Source organism: Neolamprologus multifasciatus, chromosome 3 (assembly GCF_963576455.1).
Source record: "Neolamprologus multifasciatus chromosome 3, fNeoMul1.2, whole genome shotgun sequence".
NCBI classification, from domain to species: Eukaryota; Metazoa; Chordata; class Actinopteri; order Cichliformes; family Cichlidae; genus Neolamprologus; species Neolamprologus multifasciatus.
The window spans coordinates 13,662,442-13,679,940 of record NC_140441.1 but is presented as its reverse complement, the minus strand read 5'-3'; the positions used below and the strand labels follow the sequence as shown (position 1 = coordinate 13,679,940).

Sequence of the window (17,499 nt, the reverse complement as noted above, 5' to 3'; positions counted from 1 at the left end):
CATAACAGCTACCTCTGCCAAATTCCAATCATGATATAGAGGTTTGAAAAGAAAGTTGGATATTGCTGCCAAACTGTAACATAAAGACCGTTCAAAGAGTTCACTGGAAGAGGCCCAAAGTGTGGGTGAACCAACTGAGCACAATACAGAGAAAACATTAAGAATGTATCAGATGTAGTTATATCGAGATATCTGGACACTAAGAGAGAAAAACAAACTTTCCCATAAGAGAACAACACAGACATCAATAAACCTCAACATATGACTACTCATATACCATCACATTTTAATATAGGATGATCTATAGAGAGATATCTCTATCTATATATAAATAAAATGAGCTCATTTAACATACAAGCATAAGAAAGGATCATTACAATAAAGAGTACTTTGTGAATTATAGCTGCCAAAGAAAACAGGTTAAAAGAAATCAAGAAGTAGACATCAAAAAGTAATTTATAATACCAAGAGTCTGGTGGCAACATCCCAGCCAAGTCTCACCTAAAAATATCATAACTGCTCCAAGAGTGGAGTTATTCATTTTCAGTCAATATCTCATGAAGCTGAAAGGCTGTAAACAGCTTGATGACAGGATGTCAGACCGGGGAGAGTACCACCATGATGGTACCAGCGTAGAAAATGAGGTAGAAAATGAGGAAAGTGTAACCAAGTATGTTATCATTCAGACAGTTCACAAAGCTTAAATAGGTTTGTTTTTTTCAGTATATCCGGTGTTGTGATTTTAAGTTCAGAAATTCAAGCTCGTCTTATTTGTCTAAGAACTGCAATGAAACCGTTAACATTTTGCATTTATTTTAGGCACTCTCATTTTGTGGTCAAACAACCCTTTCCTTCATATTCAGAGCACCTCTGAGTTTTCCCAATAAGCTCAAACTCACTTTTAGTTTTGTTCAGCTGGAGCCATGATGTCAGGAAGAGCCTTTATTTTATTTATTTTTTTATTTTTTTAAACAAAGCCAGTCAGAAAAAATGTAAACAAGAGTGTTTCTGCAGAAGAACCTGTTGAAACAACCCTATGTGCACGTGTGTTTGACACAGACACTCCCTGCACTGATGTGATGCATTTCACCTCTTCATGTCCACATCTGCACCTTCAAACATCTGGCAGAGACCAGCCGTGGCCCTTCTAAGAGAGGTTTCATCTCAAACACCCCCTCATGTTTTTCACAAAAAAGTTAAAGTTAAGGGAAATTCCTCTTCCATAAAAATGATAATAAAGTCACATTGATATCAAGATATTTTTCATTGTTTTTCTCATATTTTAGTTACTGTATTGAAGTCTGGGGGAATACATATGAGAATACTATAAAACCTCTAAACTTATTACAGAAGAAAGTGATACGAATGATTCATAATGTTAAATATAGAGAACATACAAATAAATTTATAAAATCGAAATTATTAAAATGAGGAGATTTAGTGAAATTACGGACACTATTAATTATGTTTAAGGCTAAAAATAATATTTTGCCCTTTAAGTTACAAAGAGTATTTTTATTGTGTGCAGGGGGAGAAGATAGAAGGAAATTTTATTTTAAGCATCAGTTAGCTAGGACTACACAAAGATTAATGAGTCCAATGGTTAGGGGTATACGACTGGAACTCACTTCATTATAATTTAAAGAATTGTATAAATTTACATTGTTTTAAAAAGTGTTACATGCGTAAAACGATAACTCAATATGAAGAATGTGAATGAAATTGGAGTTCATTGAAAAAGGATCCATTATAATTTTTGTTTTATTTATTTTAATTTCTCCTTGTTACTATGTGGAGTGGTATATTCTGATTGTAAATTTGTTGTTTGGTTTGGGTTAGGACCGGAGATAAATGTTAATGTTGGTTTGTTCCCTGATTTTTGGTGCCCACTTGTAATATAAATTGGATTGTAGATAGGGGGCAGGGTTTAATAAGAATATTTTCTTCTTCCTGCTCCTTTTCACACATGGTTGTAGTGTTTTTGATAGAAAGTGTGGTTGGTTTGTTTGATTTTTTTTTTTGTACCAAGTGTGAAATAAATAAATGAAATTACAGTTACTGACCAAAATAATGAGAACTATGTTTTCCCCCAATCAAGCAGCGCTGCCGTAAACTACACAGAACCACACTCTTGTTTTACGTGACACTGCTGCTCTTCTGAACGTTTGAAGGAGAGGATATTCAGTACTGTTCATTAATGCAGCAAAAACGGATCAGAATTAATCTGTTGTCAAACACAGTAAATCTAACAGATGATTTATGCACAGCCAGTCCGCAACAACCACGTAGTCTATACTCAATAAGTCAGATCTCTTCGGGCAGTCGCTGCAGCTCCGGAAATGCTAGAGTGTAACAGAATTTGTCAAATGTAATGTGCAGTGTCTGAGACATGTTACTTTATGTCTGTCTACTTATCACAGGACTGTGGCGCATATGTGCAATAAACCACAGCCCATCAGCGCACAGATGTTGCACGCTTGCAAGCACCGAAAAACTTCATGGTCAAACTGGGAATTTTTATACACAAATGCAGATTATTCAACTTTATTTCCATCATAAAACTCGTGTCCACCAAGCAAAGACAGATGGGCTTCACTGCAGCTTTTTCTTTATTAACTCATTGCAGAAGTAAACGATATAGGACACTACTGCTGCACATCACATATCAAGAGGTATTAAAAAAAATAAGCCAAGCAATACATGGATGAATGAGCGAGCAATGATGCACCCAATCACTGATGATTAAAATCTCACACTGCTATAGTGAGACATCACTCAAATCTAATCAGGACTGGCTGGGATATACATGGGCTGGTAAAAAGAAATGTCAGCTGTAGACCTTTCGCTGAAACACAGAAATCCTTTTCCAGGCGTGTATACAAAAATCAGCTGTTTGAACAGCAGATAACACATAAGAGCACAGAGGCATGGTTTGACAACATCTGATTTTCTTGTGAGATCTGACTCTAATGGCTGCAGGAAGTCACTCCAGCTCTCAGCAGAAGGGTTTGATCTCAGTGTTGCCAGGCAACTTTGTTCTCCAGGACATTCTATCAGGAAATGTTGTGACCTGTGTCGAGTTCAAAGACTGCACAGTTTCTCTGAAAGACTCTGATGGAGGCTGCTGATAATGGAAGATGTGTGATATGTATAGATGGCAAAATGATGGGGGAAGGGAAAAATAAAAAAACAAACTATAAAAGCAACACTATGGAGCCGCCATTAAAACCAGATAAGAGAAAAACAGCAGGTGTGTGAATGAGAATGGGGAAAAAAGATAAATATTTATACAATGCTATGAAGTAGGATTCACATCCCCAGAGTTTATATTGTGGAATCTGATATTAAACGGTCACATATCCACTAAAATGTTGCATCAAATATCCAGAGTAAATACAAGAATTAAATAATGCTGCTTGAAGCAAGAAAGCATAAACGCCCAAATCAAAAAACAAAACAATCAAAACATGTCAATATGGATGTCTTCATTAGGTTTTGAATCTAGAAATAGTTGAGGCTGTATTGACCAATGATTCAGATGCTTTCTTCTTGATGTCATACTAAAAATGAGACCACATCAAATCTGGTATTGCTGCATAATTTGGCAGAAATCTAGTACGTACAGAGACTAAAGGAATACAAGCCCATACAAGGACTGTACAAGCAGGTAGTTAAACATGCAAACTAAACATCCCTTCTCCTTTGAAGATGTACCATCACCTCATTTGTTCAAACCTCCATTAAACCAAGAACTCACTAAAGACTGAACTGACTTTACCTTTTGTGTCTCTAGCCCTAATAGTGTTTTTATTAATGTATGGATACACACTCAGATACTTCATTAAGTGCACCTAATTCAGCTACTCTAAATGCAATTATCCAGTCAGCAAATCAGACTGATGCAAATTGATTAATTTCAGCATGTAGACATTGAAATTCATCACATAGTCTTGACAAACAGAGCATAAGAATGGGAAAGAAAGGCGATTTAAGTGGCTCTGAGCGTGCCATGTTTGTTGGTGCTAAACAGGCTGATCAGAGAATTTGGGAAACTACTTATCTGCTAGGATTTTCCTGCACAACCATGTCCAGGGAAAAAGAAAACATCCAGTGAGCAGCAGCTCTCTGGGCAAAAATTACTTGTTGAAGCCGCAGGTCAGAGGAGAACAGCCAGACTGCTTTGAAGTTATAAGGGAACAGTAACACAAACCTAGTTGTCATAACCAAGTCATGCAGAAGAGCATTTCTGAGCACACCTTGAATACTTAAGCAGATGTGCTACAGTAGCATAAACGCAACACTGGACGTCACTGCAAAACAGCTAAGAACAGGATCAACTACAAATCTCAAATACATCTCAAAATTATTGTATCAATTTATAAGATCCCACGTCGCCTCATTCGAGTTACAGCACCATCCCAGGGTCAGAAATTGGTATACGCAACATGAAAGCATTGATCGATCTCCATATCCTCTGATTTCTTGAACATGAAAATGAGTTCACTGTACACAAATGCCACTTTAGAGCACACCTTTGGTATGTGGGTAAACGGGAGATTCTCATCATGGATGTGTGTGACAAATCTATGTGATACCATCATGTCAGTGTGGACCATAACCACCTACTTTAATCTGTGGCACAAAGAATTAAGGCAGCTCTAAAGGGCAAAACAGGGTCCAAGCCAGAGCTAGAAAGGTGTAAACAATGAAGTGGCTGGTGAATGTAGTTTTATAGACACACAGTGTAGTTAGAGGACAATACTTTTTAATGTTCTTTTTTTATGTATGGTTTTATGATTGCAGCTTTTATGATCTCATCTTATACACAGAAACAGATTGTGGCACTTTGCACAAATTTCCCCTCAGGAAGCGTAAAGTCTGCTGAAGTTACAGCCAGTCTAACTGCTAATAATCCCCCTACACTTCATCGCTAGTTTGACTCTAGTTGCTGCTGTAACTAGAGTCAAGCTCTTCTGGTTATAGCAGATCAGCCTGCCCGACTATGCCGTGGTGGAATTTCAGCCCAGTCTTCACTGCAGAGATCCTTTCTTGAACCCACATCTTGAGCAGGCCACTGACAAATTCTAATTTTAACTCTCGCTCACAACCGTTAACTTCAGCTTCAACTCAACTTCATTCGCATTCTGAATTTTCTAGTAGAGCAGAATTCAGGTTACCCCCTCAGGTGTGGCACTTCACCTTCCCCTGAAGCAGCCAAGTATCCCAGCAACGCTGCCACATGTGCGCTTAACTTTGGTATAATGTCGGAGTTTGTGGAATTTCAAGACAATTTAACATTCCACTCTGCTGAAAGAACACTCTGCTGAAAGGTTTGATCATCATCAAAATGTATCGTGACAGCAGCCTCCTGGGTTAACAGTGTTCTTCACCTCACAGTTCTTACATCGACTGAATTTTTGCCAAGCGTCACTCAGATAATTCAAACCTCAGATTTCAAGACTTGACTAAGAGGCGCCCGACTTTAACATCTTACTATTGGAGAATTTCAGACAGTCAATCACATCCAGGAAGGTTTATTATCGTCTTTAATCATAGATAATTGTCCCTAGAGACACACAGAGAGCTTGATAATCCTCCTTTTCTTACATATTTTAAGAATATACCCTTTGTAATTTTGTCCAAGCCAAATATTACACCCTTGTGTTTCAATTTTAAAACTTTGTGCTTGCTCTTTGCCTTTTTTGAAGTTCTGAAATGTCACAACAAATAAAACTATCCAGAAGTTATTTGATGTGTGGCTCCATTTTCACATTTGATCAGATGTGCACATAAAAAAAAAAAAAAAAAGTTGTTTGACGATTTGACACAGCTGATTAGACACAAACAAAAATTAAAAACAAATCAAACTGTTAAACTTTTTCACAGAATCAGATTTGCATGTGTGGGCTTGTTTGAGTCGGCAAGAGGATGAATTTGTTTTACTAAGTACATCTTTATACTACCAAATACGGTTTACAGTGTTTGGCCAGATATCAGGAGGAGTAGGAATAGGGATGGGTATTGATAAGATTGTCACGATTCCAATTCCATTTTCGATTCTGTTTAACGATTCGATTCTTTTTAAAGAAGGAGAACACTACGGTCGATTAGCTTAGAACTTTGTTTTATATCTTCTCTTTGAACAAGATAGAAATTTAGGAGTAACAAGGCCTTACAAACCCAACAGTGAGATCTTAAGAGATCCACAGCCTACGGCTCTTCAATGGGGTGTCACTGGGTCCCCAGTAAAAAAAAAAGTTAATGTAAAATAATAAAATAAATATTCTTCTGTAGCAATAACAAAGTGTAACAAATTATTCTGTAGCAATCACACAAGAATATCCAGTAATGTCCCTGCCTACAATTAAACACATTCACTTACCGAAAATCATCTGCTGTGGCAAATAGGTGCAAGCCTTTGACCACAAACTTAGTCACTGCACGGTGACATTCGTCTATCCTGGCCTGAAAGCAGACGCTACCGGTAGACTGCAGTGAGAACTGCCAGCATCTGAGCCAGCCAGACTGTCTCTCTCATCATGGTCACCTAAATGCACAGTAATGGCAGGTTTAAGGCAGATCGCGCTAACATAATATGCACTGTTAGTTGATTATTTACCTGCCGCATTAACGGGAGAGGACGTGCAAACGTTACCGCTGCTGCTGGGTTGAGATTCACGAGTCTGGAGCGGAATTAAAAACACGACATTCATTTAAGGTCATCGTGTGTTTTGTGAGCAAATGCTTTTGCATATTCGTAGTGTTTCCCCCCTTAAATGAAATATCTACTTTGCAAGTATTGCAAGTTGCCCTGTTGTCATCCGTTCTCGTAAAGTAGAACCAAACTTTTGAGCGTTTGAGCCGCCGTGTTTCCTGCCAGGTAAATGACGCTCCGCAACGTGGTGACGTCATTCGGGACGACTGGAATCGATAAAGGAATAGTTTGCAAAAATGGCAAACAATTCCAAGGAATTGAAATACTGGGAACCGGTTCTCAACAAGAACCGGTTTTCGATACCCATCCCTAAGTAGGAATAAGGAGGACAGACATAACAACAACGTCTCATACAAAATGCTATTAAATTCAGTGAGTTCCTCATTAAAATAAAAAGACATTAATCAAAATAAAAACTGAAACCAAGATGTCTACCTTTCCAGGACAGAACTGAAAGAAAGCATAATCAAGCATGGGTATGTAGAAATAATATGAGTATTCCAGTGTGGGCTATAAGAGCGTGCATCGCCTTACTTTCACACACATGCATGCACAGGCTGTGACACATGCACACACCCATTAATAATTCTGAAGTAAACACCAGAGTGCATCCTCAGCATTGCTAAGGGGATGTTTCAATACCAGAGGTGAGAGCAGGGCTCTGCTCTGAAGTGGAAGCTTCACTGTGGAGACTGACTTAAAGTGAAATGCAGTCACAACACATAGCAGAAAAATGCAAGAACAGTGGTGGGGGAGGGGGGAGCAAGTGTGGAAGGAAGAAAATGAAAGGTGATGCAGAGAGAAAGTGAGACCCCTGGTGATAATCTACAAAGGCTGCAGGTCTGTGAGACTTTCTATTCACCTTTGTTCTACTTTGCAAAAAACTAAGCAGGATGAGCACTCAAGCTCTGTATGCAATAAACAGAAGAGGTAAAACCCAAACATTTATACGACTACTGTTACAACTGTAACTAGTAAAGAACGTAAAATAATATTTTTAAAAAGAGCCGGTTGCCTTTTACCTGGCCTGAACCCAGAGAGGAAGAAGGGGAGGGGGACACAGACCAGTCACACTAGAGGCCAGTTTCAAGTTACCAATTAACCTAGCAGTCATATTTGGACTGTGGTTGCAAGTTCGAGTAGAGAAAAGAGAAGTCATGCCAGCACAGGAAGAACGTGCAATATCCACCATAATGTCCACAGCTGGCCAGCAGATTCAAGGCTTCCTGCTGTGAGATATCAGTGCCAACTGATATCTCACATCACAACATGTTCATCTTGTCAGACTGCAAGTTAACCAGTTACATTTTTAAAAATCAGCATCAGCAATATGCCTCATCCCTTTATTACAAGCATAAGGAGATCAGCAACAATGACAAACCAACCAAAGCTATCATAATACAGCAATTCTGGATACACTGCTGATAAGTCATCTATGACCAAGACAATTACCTGTAACTAAGTTGTCTTAAAAAACTGTAGATCAGCGGTTCCCAACCACGGACGGATACCGGTCTGTGAGTCATTTGGTACTGGGCCGCAAGAGTTGAGGCTCGGGTGTCAAATGTATGGTTTTGAGGGGTTTTAGCGTTATTTATTTATTTATTTTTTTTAATTGTTTTTATCGTTAACTCTGTTTCCCTGGGTCTTATCCCATGTGTTATGAATAAATCTTTTTTGGTACCAGTACTGGTTTTATTTTCTTGTATTTATCCGCGACCCCTTAAACGCCAGTCCTTGGAAATATTGTCGGACATACAGGCGCAATAAAGGTTAGGGACCACTGGTCTAGATTATATTCTTCAACTGTAACGATGCATCAAATAATTCGATTACCGACTTTCCCCTACCCTGACGTCCACTCAGTCGCCAGTCTCCTAATCACTTTCTAAGTGCCACCGTGGGGAGACAAAGTATTGACTCTGCAGAGGTAAACTGGCAAGAGCACCTGCATGTTCGACTAAAAATATATTTGGCGCCAGTGCATCACTAACATTGAAAGAGAAAGCAATATAATATATTTTATTGATGTTGTCACACCTTTTTTTTACCATTTCTATTTTACAGTTATTTCTATTTCTGCACTGACGAGTGAAGACACTACATTTTGTCATATTTAAGTCAGCTGGGAACAAAAAAATAAAAACGGGTATGTGCATGAGCATGCATGCATGCTGTACTCTTGTTGGCACCTGTCATCCTCACACCAGAGCGACATCACTCTCATTTCAAGCTGTAATATGCAGTCAAGAGCTCGCCGCTGCTGCTCTTAAACACACAAGGAGACATGGTTTGTCACTTTAGGCAGACGAGCTGGGTGATGTTGATACGATTACTGGAGAAGGAGAAAAAAAAAAAACCTCACTGCTAGAGCAAGGTCACATCACCAGTCTAAGTCTGTCTTACATAACGATCAGGAACAAAGATCGTTCTTCCGCAAATCACCATCCCCGTCTCCAACAACCTCCCTCATCGCTCCTATCCATTCCTCAACTGGACCATTACCCGAAAAGGCCATTTCTTGAAATCTCTCCTGGGAGATGAGGCTCGACTTAAGTGGCGCTGTCATAGTTGAGCCAACTATTCAATGATTTTAAAAAAAGGCTAAATACAAGGTGAGATGCTCTCCAACTGTTCAAACACTCATACTCACAATTGCATCCTCAGTCTGCACTGCTGACATCCATTTCCACCCATTTTCAAATTACAATTTCATTTTCACAGTTAGGTAAAGCGCCAACATGCCCTTCTAAAAATCACAGGTAGTCGGCACATTAAAATTCTTGGGCAGTATCCAGTGGTCTTGCAGACCAATTATAGACAGGAAAGTGAATTGTATGGGGAATTTGCTCAGGCTTCTTAAAAACAACCCGATGGTTGACAGTACTCGCCAGGAAAGCCTTTTCAGTTTCAGTGAGCCATTTCTTCCCCAGGCTGCCAACTTTTCATAACAAGTGTTCTAAACTTAATGCTGCAAATTCGACACACTGAAACCTGCTTTCACAGTCTGCGGAGCAAACGCCGCATCCAAATGTAGAAGCTGTCTTCACATCAGGACACAACTGCAACTGGTGGGGTGGGGGGTGGGGCTGTATGGGTAAAGCAGCCTTACCTGTCTGGCAAGGTTGACAGCATCCGCGTGAAGACGATCTCTGAGATGAGGGTCCAGCTGGAACGCCGGTGCAATCTCCACAACCTTCAAATCAATAGGACCATCAATATTACCAACATCAGGAGGAAAATGAAGATAAAATGATGACTGCAGTGTGCATTGGCTATAGTGTGCATTGGCTATAGTGTGCATTGGCTATAGTGTGCATTGGCTATAGTGTGCATCTTTAGATTGGACCCCTGTAAGCCTCGCTTTCATGACACAATCTGAAACCTCCTGGGATAAATGAAGGCTCAAAACACACGGACAAAACAGGAAGAGGATAGCACTTTTGTTTTCCCAGCATCTATTAATAACTTTCCCCACAGAAATGTAGGACAGTGAATCATCTGGAGAAACTGCAGAAAACCCAATTGACAAAAAGCAGCCCTGTTACCAAGGGAGCGTAACAGAAACCCAAACTAAAACAGGGGCTAAACCCTCAGGTGAGTCACCAGACAAAGACAACAGGACTGGAGGTGGGGTCTGGATGTATCCACTGTCTGTAGTAGACCTTGATTAATAGTAGATTAGCAGCCCTTGAGGCACTGAGAGACACGGATGCTAATAATTCATTCTGACACTTGAGGAGGAATCTGGATTCAACTAAATCACAACACTCAGTTCTGATTCATTTAGCCCAACACAGAGGATAAAAATTTCCCTCTTAATTCTCTTAGACATTAGTGGTGCATTCAATAAGCCCGAAAGCAAATGGCTTTATTAATGAACCGCTGAAAAATACGTGCAATTTAAAACCCTACCAAGGTTGTATGACTGAGTAATTAGCCATGGTGTTGACTTTACACTATTTGAGGGGCATCTACAACTAGTAACCACATTTAAAAAAATAATAATTAAAAATTATAAATATGAAACACGATAACTGCACATCATCATCCATTATGTTGACCTGCTTTGTAAGCCTTTTTTGGGTGGATAGGCAGCGCGTAGCAGGCTTATTTTCATGGTAAACAGCGTTGATGAGAGTAAAGCTGTGGGTGATGAATCAGAACAATGAGCTTAAAGATGCTTAAATGCTCCAGAGAGCTGCTGGGTAATGCAGAGTTGGCAGATAATTGTCTATTGGTTCATTACTAGAAGTGGCTGTTTACCCGTAACACAGAAATGTAATCTATTGTTTATAAGGAATAGTGCTTTTTCTATAGTGCTTACAAAAGTGCTCCCAAAGCCCCAGATTTCACAGTATTTCACTATAAGACAAACTAATAAACCTACTTCACCCATTTAGTCAACACTATCATTTGTTTTTTTTATTTTCCATGCTAGATAGTTTGTCATTTAAGCGTTAGTGAAACAGAGTGAGCAGATTATCTTGGTTATGCACAGCCTTGTGTTTAGTGTGGCTGCTGGGTGGCTGGGGATCACTACGCTGGAGCCTGATCCATTTCTTTTCACTGCGTCAAACAAGTCGACCCATCAGGGCAGCTCAGTTCAAGGCAACGTGACCCATCACAAATTTCAAAATAAGTGAAACCCCTAGAACTCAATAAAATCTCTATCAAATCTTAATGCCATAAAGAAGCCTCTCTCCAAGTAAGAGTAGCACTACTGCGACTTAAAGAAAACTAAAAAATATCCCAGCTGCGCTCTGCCATCCCAAATCTACTTCAACAAGCGACTATTCTTGTTTCTGAGATTGAAAGAGATCTTAGATTAAGGGCAAAGGCAGATTAAGGCTGCCAGAATCAAAGACCAGCAGCTCTAGCATGAACAGAGCCACTAATATGATTATCATCTGTAATTTGATTAAAGGGGAAAGGAAGAAAGTGATGAAAACACATGATTAAAACTGCTCTGAGGTGACAATACGTAATGAAATATTACACGTGTTAATCAGCTTCCTCTGATGAAAGCACTGCTACATTGAGTGAGTAGATGGCAATTTCTATTTCTATTCCCCCTTTCATCTGATATTCAGTCATTTTTGTTAATTTAATAATCAGGTGATGCCGTAATACCTCATTTCTCTCCAGTAACTGTCCGATGAATGCCCGCCTGATTATTATGAATGAATTTAAACGTTCTCAAAGAAACTGCTTTTGTTGATCCAAGTTGATTTGTTGGAGGATTATGCAGTTACTGCCAAGACTCCCATTCACACGGGATTAACAGTGGATAATTTTTATTGGAGTAAGATCCTCTTACCCCCTGCAGCTTAGAGCTTTCTATGACACTCAGGGCCACCTGTGCTATATTAACCCTTAACAGGGTACGCCACTAAATTAGCCCATTTCCTCAAATAAAAGGACAACTAAACACTACAGTCTATTGTAAATTTTCTCAGCAATGCATGCACATCCAATCCATGCTTATGACTTATTTCAGGCCCACCCACCATTATCAGGCACTTCATATTAATCTACTTAATGAAGCAACGCCGTAAATAAAATCTTAAATGAAAACAAAGACGAAAAAGAGGGCATCACCTTCTGGTGTCTCCGCTGAATGGAGCAGTCTCTCTCGTAGAGGTGGATGACATTACCATATTTATCGCCTGAGGAAAGACAAAGATGTAAGTGAGGAAATAACAGAGGAAGCAATTTTTTAAAAAGTAGATAAGCAGCAATATGAGGACAAAGCAGTGTAAAGAGTGTGGCTGCGTTCAAGGACAGCACATTTTCTTGATGCTACGCGAGGCAAACACAATTTTGGAGCATGAGAGAATTTAATTGATTGTTTTCAGGGTTTTTATCGTTAACTCCGTTTCCCTGGGTCTTTTTCCGTGTTGTAGTTGTGCGTCTTATTTTGAAAAAATATTTCCGCGTTACCATAGCGACCAGAAAGCATTAAGGTGCAGCGAGGAGGATGTTACTCTGTGTCGTTGGCGCATTTCAGGAGGATACCGCTAATAAAGTTACTATATTTACACAATACCACTATTTTTTTGTATTTATCCACGACACCTTAAAAGGAGTCCGTGAAAATATTGTCGGACATTAAACTGGTCCGTGGCGCAAAACATTTTGGGGACCGCTGCTTTAGAGTGACCACAAACAGCTTTGTTACAATTACAGCATCAGATTTGATCGATTGCTACTGCAGATAAGAGCTTTTAAACAACTGAATATGACATGAAATGATGAGTAAGACATTTTATGTCAATGTGACAACACAAGGCTTCTTTTAGTGGCATTATTACTTAACAGGACTAAAAGATAAGACTGATAGTTGAGAAGCTAACTAAATGAAATTCCACAGATTTTACTTAAATGGTTTGATGTGCAAGAGTTCATTAAAAGACAACGCAGTCAAGACAGTAGAGCCTTTTTCTTCACTTATTTATTCCCCAAACACTTTCTAGATTGGTCCTTTTCTCTACGATAACAGTGACATTTTTTAATTTGACTTCCTCAAATGTCTCCTTTTGTTCAAATGACTCAAACTCAAAAGCTATTCAGTGGCTCACGGTTGTGAACCATTGTTGTTGTTGTTACAGCTCTTCATCTGTAACAATTCTACTGAAAATTACTGCAGTTAATGGACCATCAAAACCCTTTCAGATCAACTTTTTCAAATAATCATTTAAACTGTTAGTCATCACAATCAACTTGCAGAATAGAATACGAGCAAACATGCGAACCGCCATTTGTTGAGTTAAAACAGTCCAATAACTACAAACTATCACAGTTTAACCGCACTACTTAATGTTGTATACCTCCGAAATAGTTCTTACAATCTAACAGAAGCGAGGATTGACGGAAGCTGGGCAGAAAATGCAAAATAAACACATCTCCTGGTTAGATTTTTGAAAAAGAATAAGAAGAAATGAAACTGGATGGCAAAGGGAGGAGACAAGAAAAAAGGAGAGAATATTAAAGGGAGACCCGGAGAGGAAAGTGGAGACTGAAGGACTGCCAGAATTCAGAGGGCTGGCAAAGACATGGCTGTTAGCAGGTAATTCAGAAAATTCACAAAATCCTTTGCAAGCCCTAAAGAGAGCAATTAATCACAGTGAACATGCACACGCACGCACACGTGATTAGCCATGGTAAATTCTGAATGCCACCTTGCGTATGTGTGGCCATGGAAACATGCAGACACCTCTGTGCAGTACAGGCACTTCCTGTAAGTGTCGGTGTTGGATTTCAGTACTGTAATAGAGTGCCTGCAGAGTTACATGCACTAAAATGAGAAGATGTAATGGCTGCAGAATAAATCATCTTCCCTCTCCTCGTTCATCTGCTTCACCTCCTCCCTTAGCACTCAGATTTCAAAGGCTACAATGCAGTTTGCCTTCTTAATGAAACTCAGATAAACATAAACCAGATAAATAGTTAAAAGGCAAACGTAAATGAAGTCAGAGAGCACTTACCAAGGATCTGTACTTCGATGTGCCTCGGCTTTTCAATAAATTTCTCGACAAACAAGGCTCCGTTCCCAAAAGCCGTCAGGGCTTCAGAGTAGGCCCGCTGGTAATTCTCCTCAAGTTCCTGACAAACAAGAGAAATCCATACATGTCCGAGTTAGTTCACCCGTTCAAGAGACAGTCCCAGCAAACTAATGCTTTTCAAATGTATGGAGTGGTTTTATTCGTGTTATTTAGACAACTGCTGTTCCCCTTTTGCACATAATATTTTATTTGTCCCGACAGAAATGTTTACATTCCCTTAGAGAGTAAGGCGGGAGACAATATCTCTGGAAGATCACGGTCCACCATGTTCAAGGTCACGACTCCATCTGTGTTTGTCAGTCTGCAAAACTCTGCCAGCCAATTCAGTCTCCTCTATGGAGGAAAGACACGAATCAACCACGTGCCCTTCCCCTGAGCCTCAGGAAAGGAAACTCAAGTCCATCCTCAGCTGTCATCTCATAGCCTTGACCAAAAAAAAAAAAAAAAAAAAGAAAAAAAAAATGCATTTGGAGGCACAACTGCAACATTCAAGGGAACTGCAGACGTCATCAGCGCTGCTAAAAGCAGTGTGTCAAAGAAAAGGGCAGAGATGGCACCAGAGGAAGCCACAACTTTCAAAGAACAGGAAATTATACAACTAATACATAAATAAGCCTTTAAATATCTGATCAGACTCACCAGCTACCAATAAGGGGACAATCAAATGATTTGAAGCATTCAACAACTGGCTTTGTCACCACTTAATCAGGTGATCATGGACTGAAGCTAATGCTACGAGCACAGGAAGAACAGCTGCTTTGCTAGTACGTCTACATCTCATCCAGTCATCATTCCTGCAAACTTAACACAACTGAAAAACCAGAAAAACCTGCTAGTTACTGTCAGGGACTCCCAAGTCTGACTGAATGCAACACTTTGAACAATTTTTTCCCCAAAGTTGCTCAATTACATTGTCATTCACGAGCCTGTAGTTGCAAGAGGACGTTTGAAAGACTGGGAAACTTATGAAGATCGCATTTGTACTCCTTCCACATCTTCTCAGTGCATCGTCAGCTCTGGCCACTGGAGCTTTGACGCTTGCCATTCCCTCGTCCTCCTTCACTTCTTTTGGAAAGCGTATCGCATCAATCTTAGAGGGGCGGAAATACTAAAATCTAGCAGACTAGCTTATCTTAGCCTTGCTTATCAGTAAACATACACATCTCATCCTACAATATGTTGAGAATATTAGCTTCTGTCTGTTAAGTCGGCATACAAATGACCTACGAGCTGGTCTTAATGGAATAAAAAGTCAACCTACGCATTGTTGCTCGGCAGTCCCAACAGTAGAGAAACCTCTTTACAATTTCCTCACATCGTATCTGCTGGAGCTGCTGAGGCCCTTGTGACTCAACTGAATAACTAGAAATGTCAACAACTAATTAATTAGACTGGGGTACAACTCAGAAAAGGTCACACTTTCCAATATGTTGCCAACTTGCAAGGCTCAATGACTACAGTAGGACGCAACACTGCCACTACTCATGTAGATCAGTAACAGTGAATAAAGCGGGGCTTACATTTAAACTGACACTCGTCAGTGTAACTCGTGTTTCTCGATCCAGGCTTTAGTAAATGTTTCACGCAGCACATCCGCCCAACGATATGATACGATACAAATTAGGAGAGAGTGATATGGTTAATCTGAGGGCCAAGTAAACATGTTAAACCATTTATGGTACTCATTGAGCAACGTTTGCAGTTTAAAGGATAACATTACAGTGCTCAAAAGGGTCATCAGGGAATATTATAATCAAGGGGCAGCAATGACGCTTCCTCCACTGTCCTGATATTGCTAATGCTAGAAACAAAGCAACCTCAAGGCATGCACTAAAATAGTGGTGATAACTTGACACTTCCTGGTGTTTAAAGGCATAAAAGCCCCTTTGAGGGACACATTTTGAGAAAATAAAATACAATTGTAAAGGGTAAAATAAAAATCACATCTCTGGCTTCTTTTTAACCCTCTATAATTTCTAATATTATGTAATAAAACAGAAATAAAGACTTAATACAATTGCCCTCATATTGAACAGTGTCGAGATAAACTGTACCGTCTCCGCTTGGCCAAGTCGCCAATAGCAATCAACTGAGGTTATGAGGTTAAAGTACAGCTATCCTGATTTTTTTTTTTAACAAGCATTTCCCAAAACACCAAACATCAGCCAAGCATCGACGCTGAAAAGCTTAATGAATGTATTTTCAGGGACTCTTGTGAGGTTAACGGTCTGTAACCAGCACCGTTATAAAAAAAAGACGCTCACCATACTCAATATAGATGAAATAAAACAGCAGAAGCACCATTTACACAGGCCATCGCTGCACTTCTTGAATTATTAATGACCACTTTGTGGGTCATTTTGTGTCATGTCGGCCTCAGACTGCTGGAGCTCGGGATAATTCTTATATTCAAAGAGAAATCTGATCCCAGACCTCGGTCAGTGACGACAATGACTCGGATTCAGAGTCTTGGTTATGTGAGAGTTTTATGTCGCTAAACAAAAAAAGACGACACGTTTGATATTTAGAGTTTAAATCTGGGTGATTATGACAACACTTTTGCACAACAGAGTGCAAAACAAGCCAGAGCGATGAGTAAAAGGGGACATACTTAAAAACAGGTTTATGCATCTTTATTTTCTATCAATTTTACATTTTTTTGAATTACTGTGTTTTAGTAGTGATGCAAATAGATTAATACTGAAATCCCACCAGCTTTGTGATAATTAAGCCCCAATGCTTGATATAGCAGCCTGGGTTTGTCTAGAAACTGTCCCCTCTAGAAAGTCTACACTGTCCAGTCACATGAAGGCAGAAATGCCCCGGGTAAAAAAAATAAAATACAAATTCCACCAGGCCTATGAGAAACCACACAGCATTATCGCCACAGGCTTGAGGAGGGAAAAGCCGCCAGCATCACTAAATGAGCATTTATTTGCTGGCTAACTGGTTAGGTCGCACAGGCACGTGTGGCTGCACTGAGCGGAGGTTTCCACCTCCATAGCCAAAGGGTTTTTCTGAATGTGGAAGAGTTTTGAAACACTTGCAGGCACTAAAGTTGGGATAATAAACAGAAATTGGGAAGTCCAGTTGTTCCTGATTACGTCATTGTTTTACATACAGTCTTGCTGAAAAACAAACGATCTGTGTCGGCCATTCTTTTTGCACCAATCTCACATTTTATATCATTTTATATTTTGAGCCAAGAGCTGAATCTAA

At 39.6% G+C, this 17,499-nt stretch overlaps 1 protein-coding gene across 2 annotated transcripts in view; it reads right to left on the bottom strand.

Moving 5' to 3' along the window:
* The window catches only part of LOC146521716 (pyruvate carboxylase, mitochondrial-like), a 316,433-nt gene that overhangs the window by 276,583 nt on the left and 22,351 nt on the right, over positions 1–17,499 (bottom strand). For both annotated transcript variants that reach the window (XM_085149207.1, XM_085149198.1), the window contains exons 7-9: positions 14,203–14,320; positions 12,317–12,384; positions 9,828–9,911 (exon numbers count right to left, since the gene is read on the bottom strand). In XM_085149207.1, the coding sequence (XP_085005333.1) occupies positions 9,828–9,911; positions 12,317–12,384; positions 14,203–14,320 (270 nt within the window). The remainder of the gene's footprint in view (positions 1–9,827; positions 9,912–12,316; positions 12,385–14,202; positions 14,321–17,499) is intronic.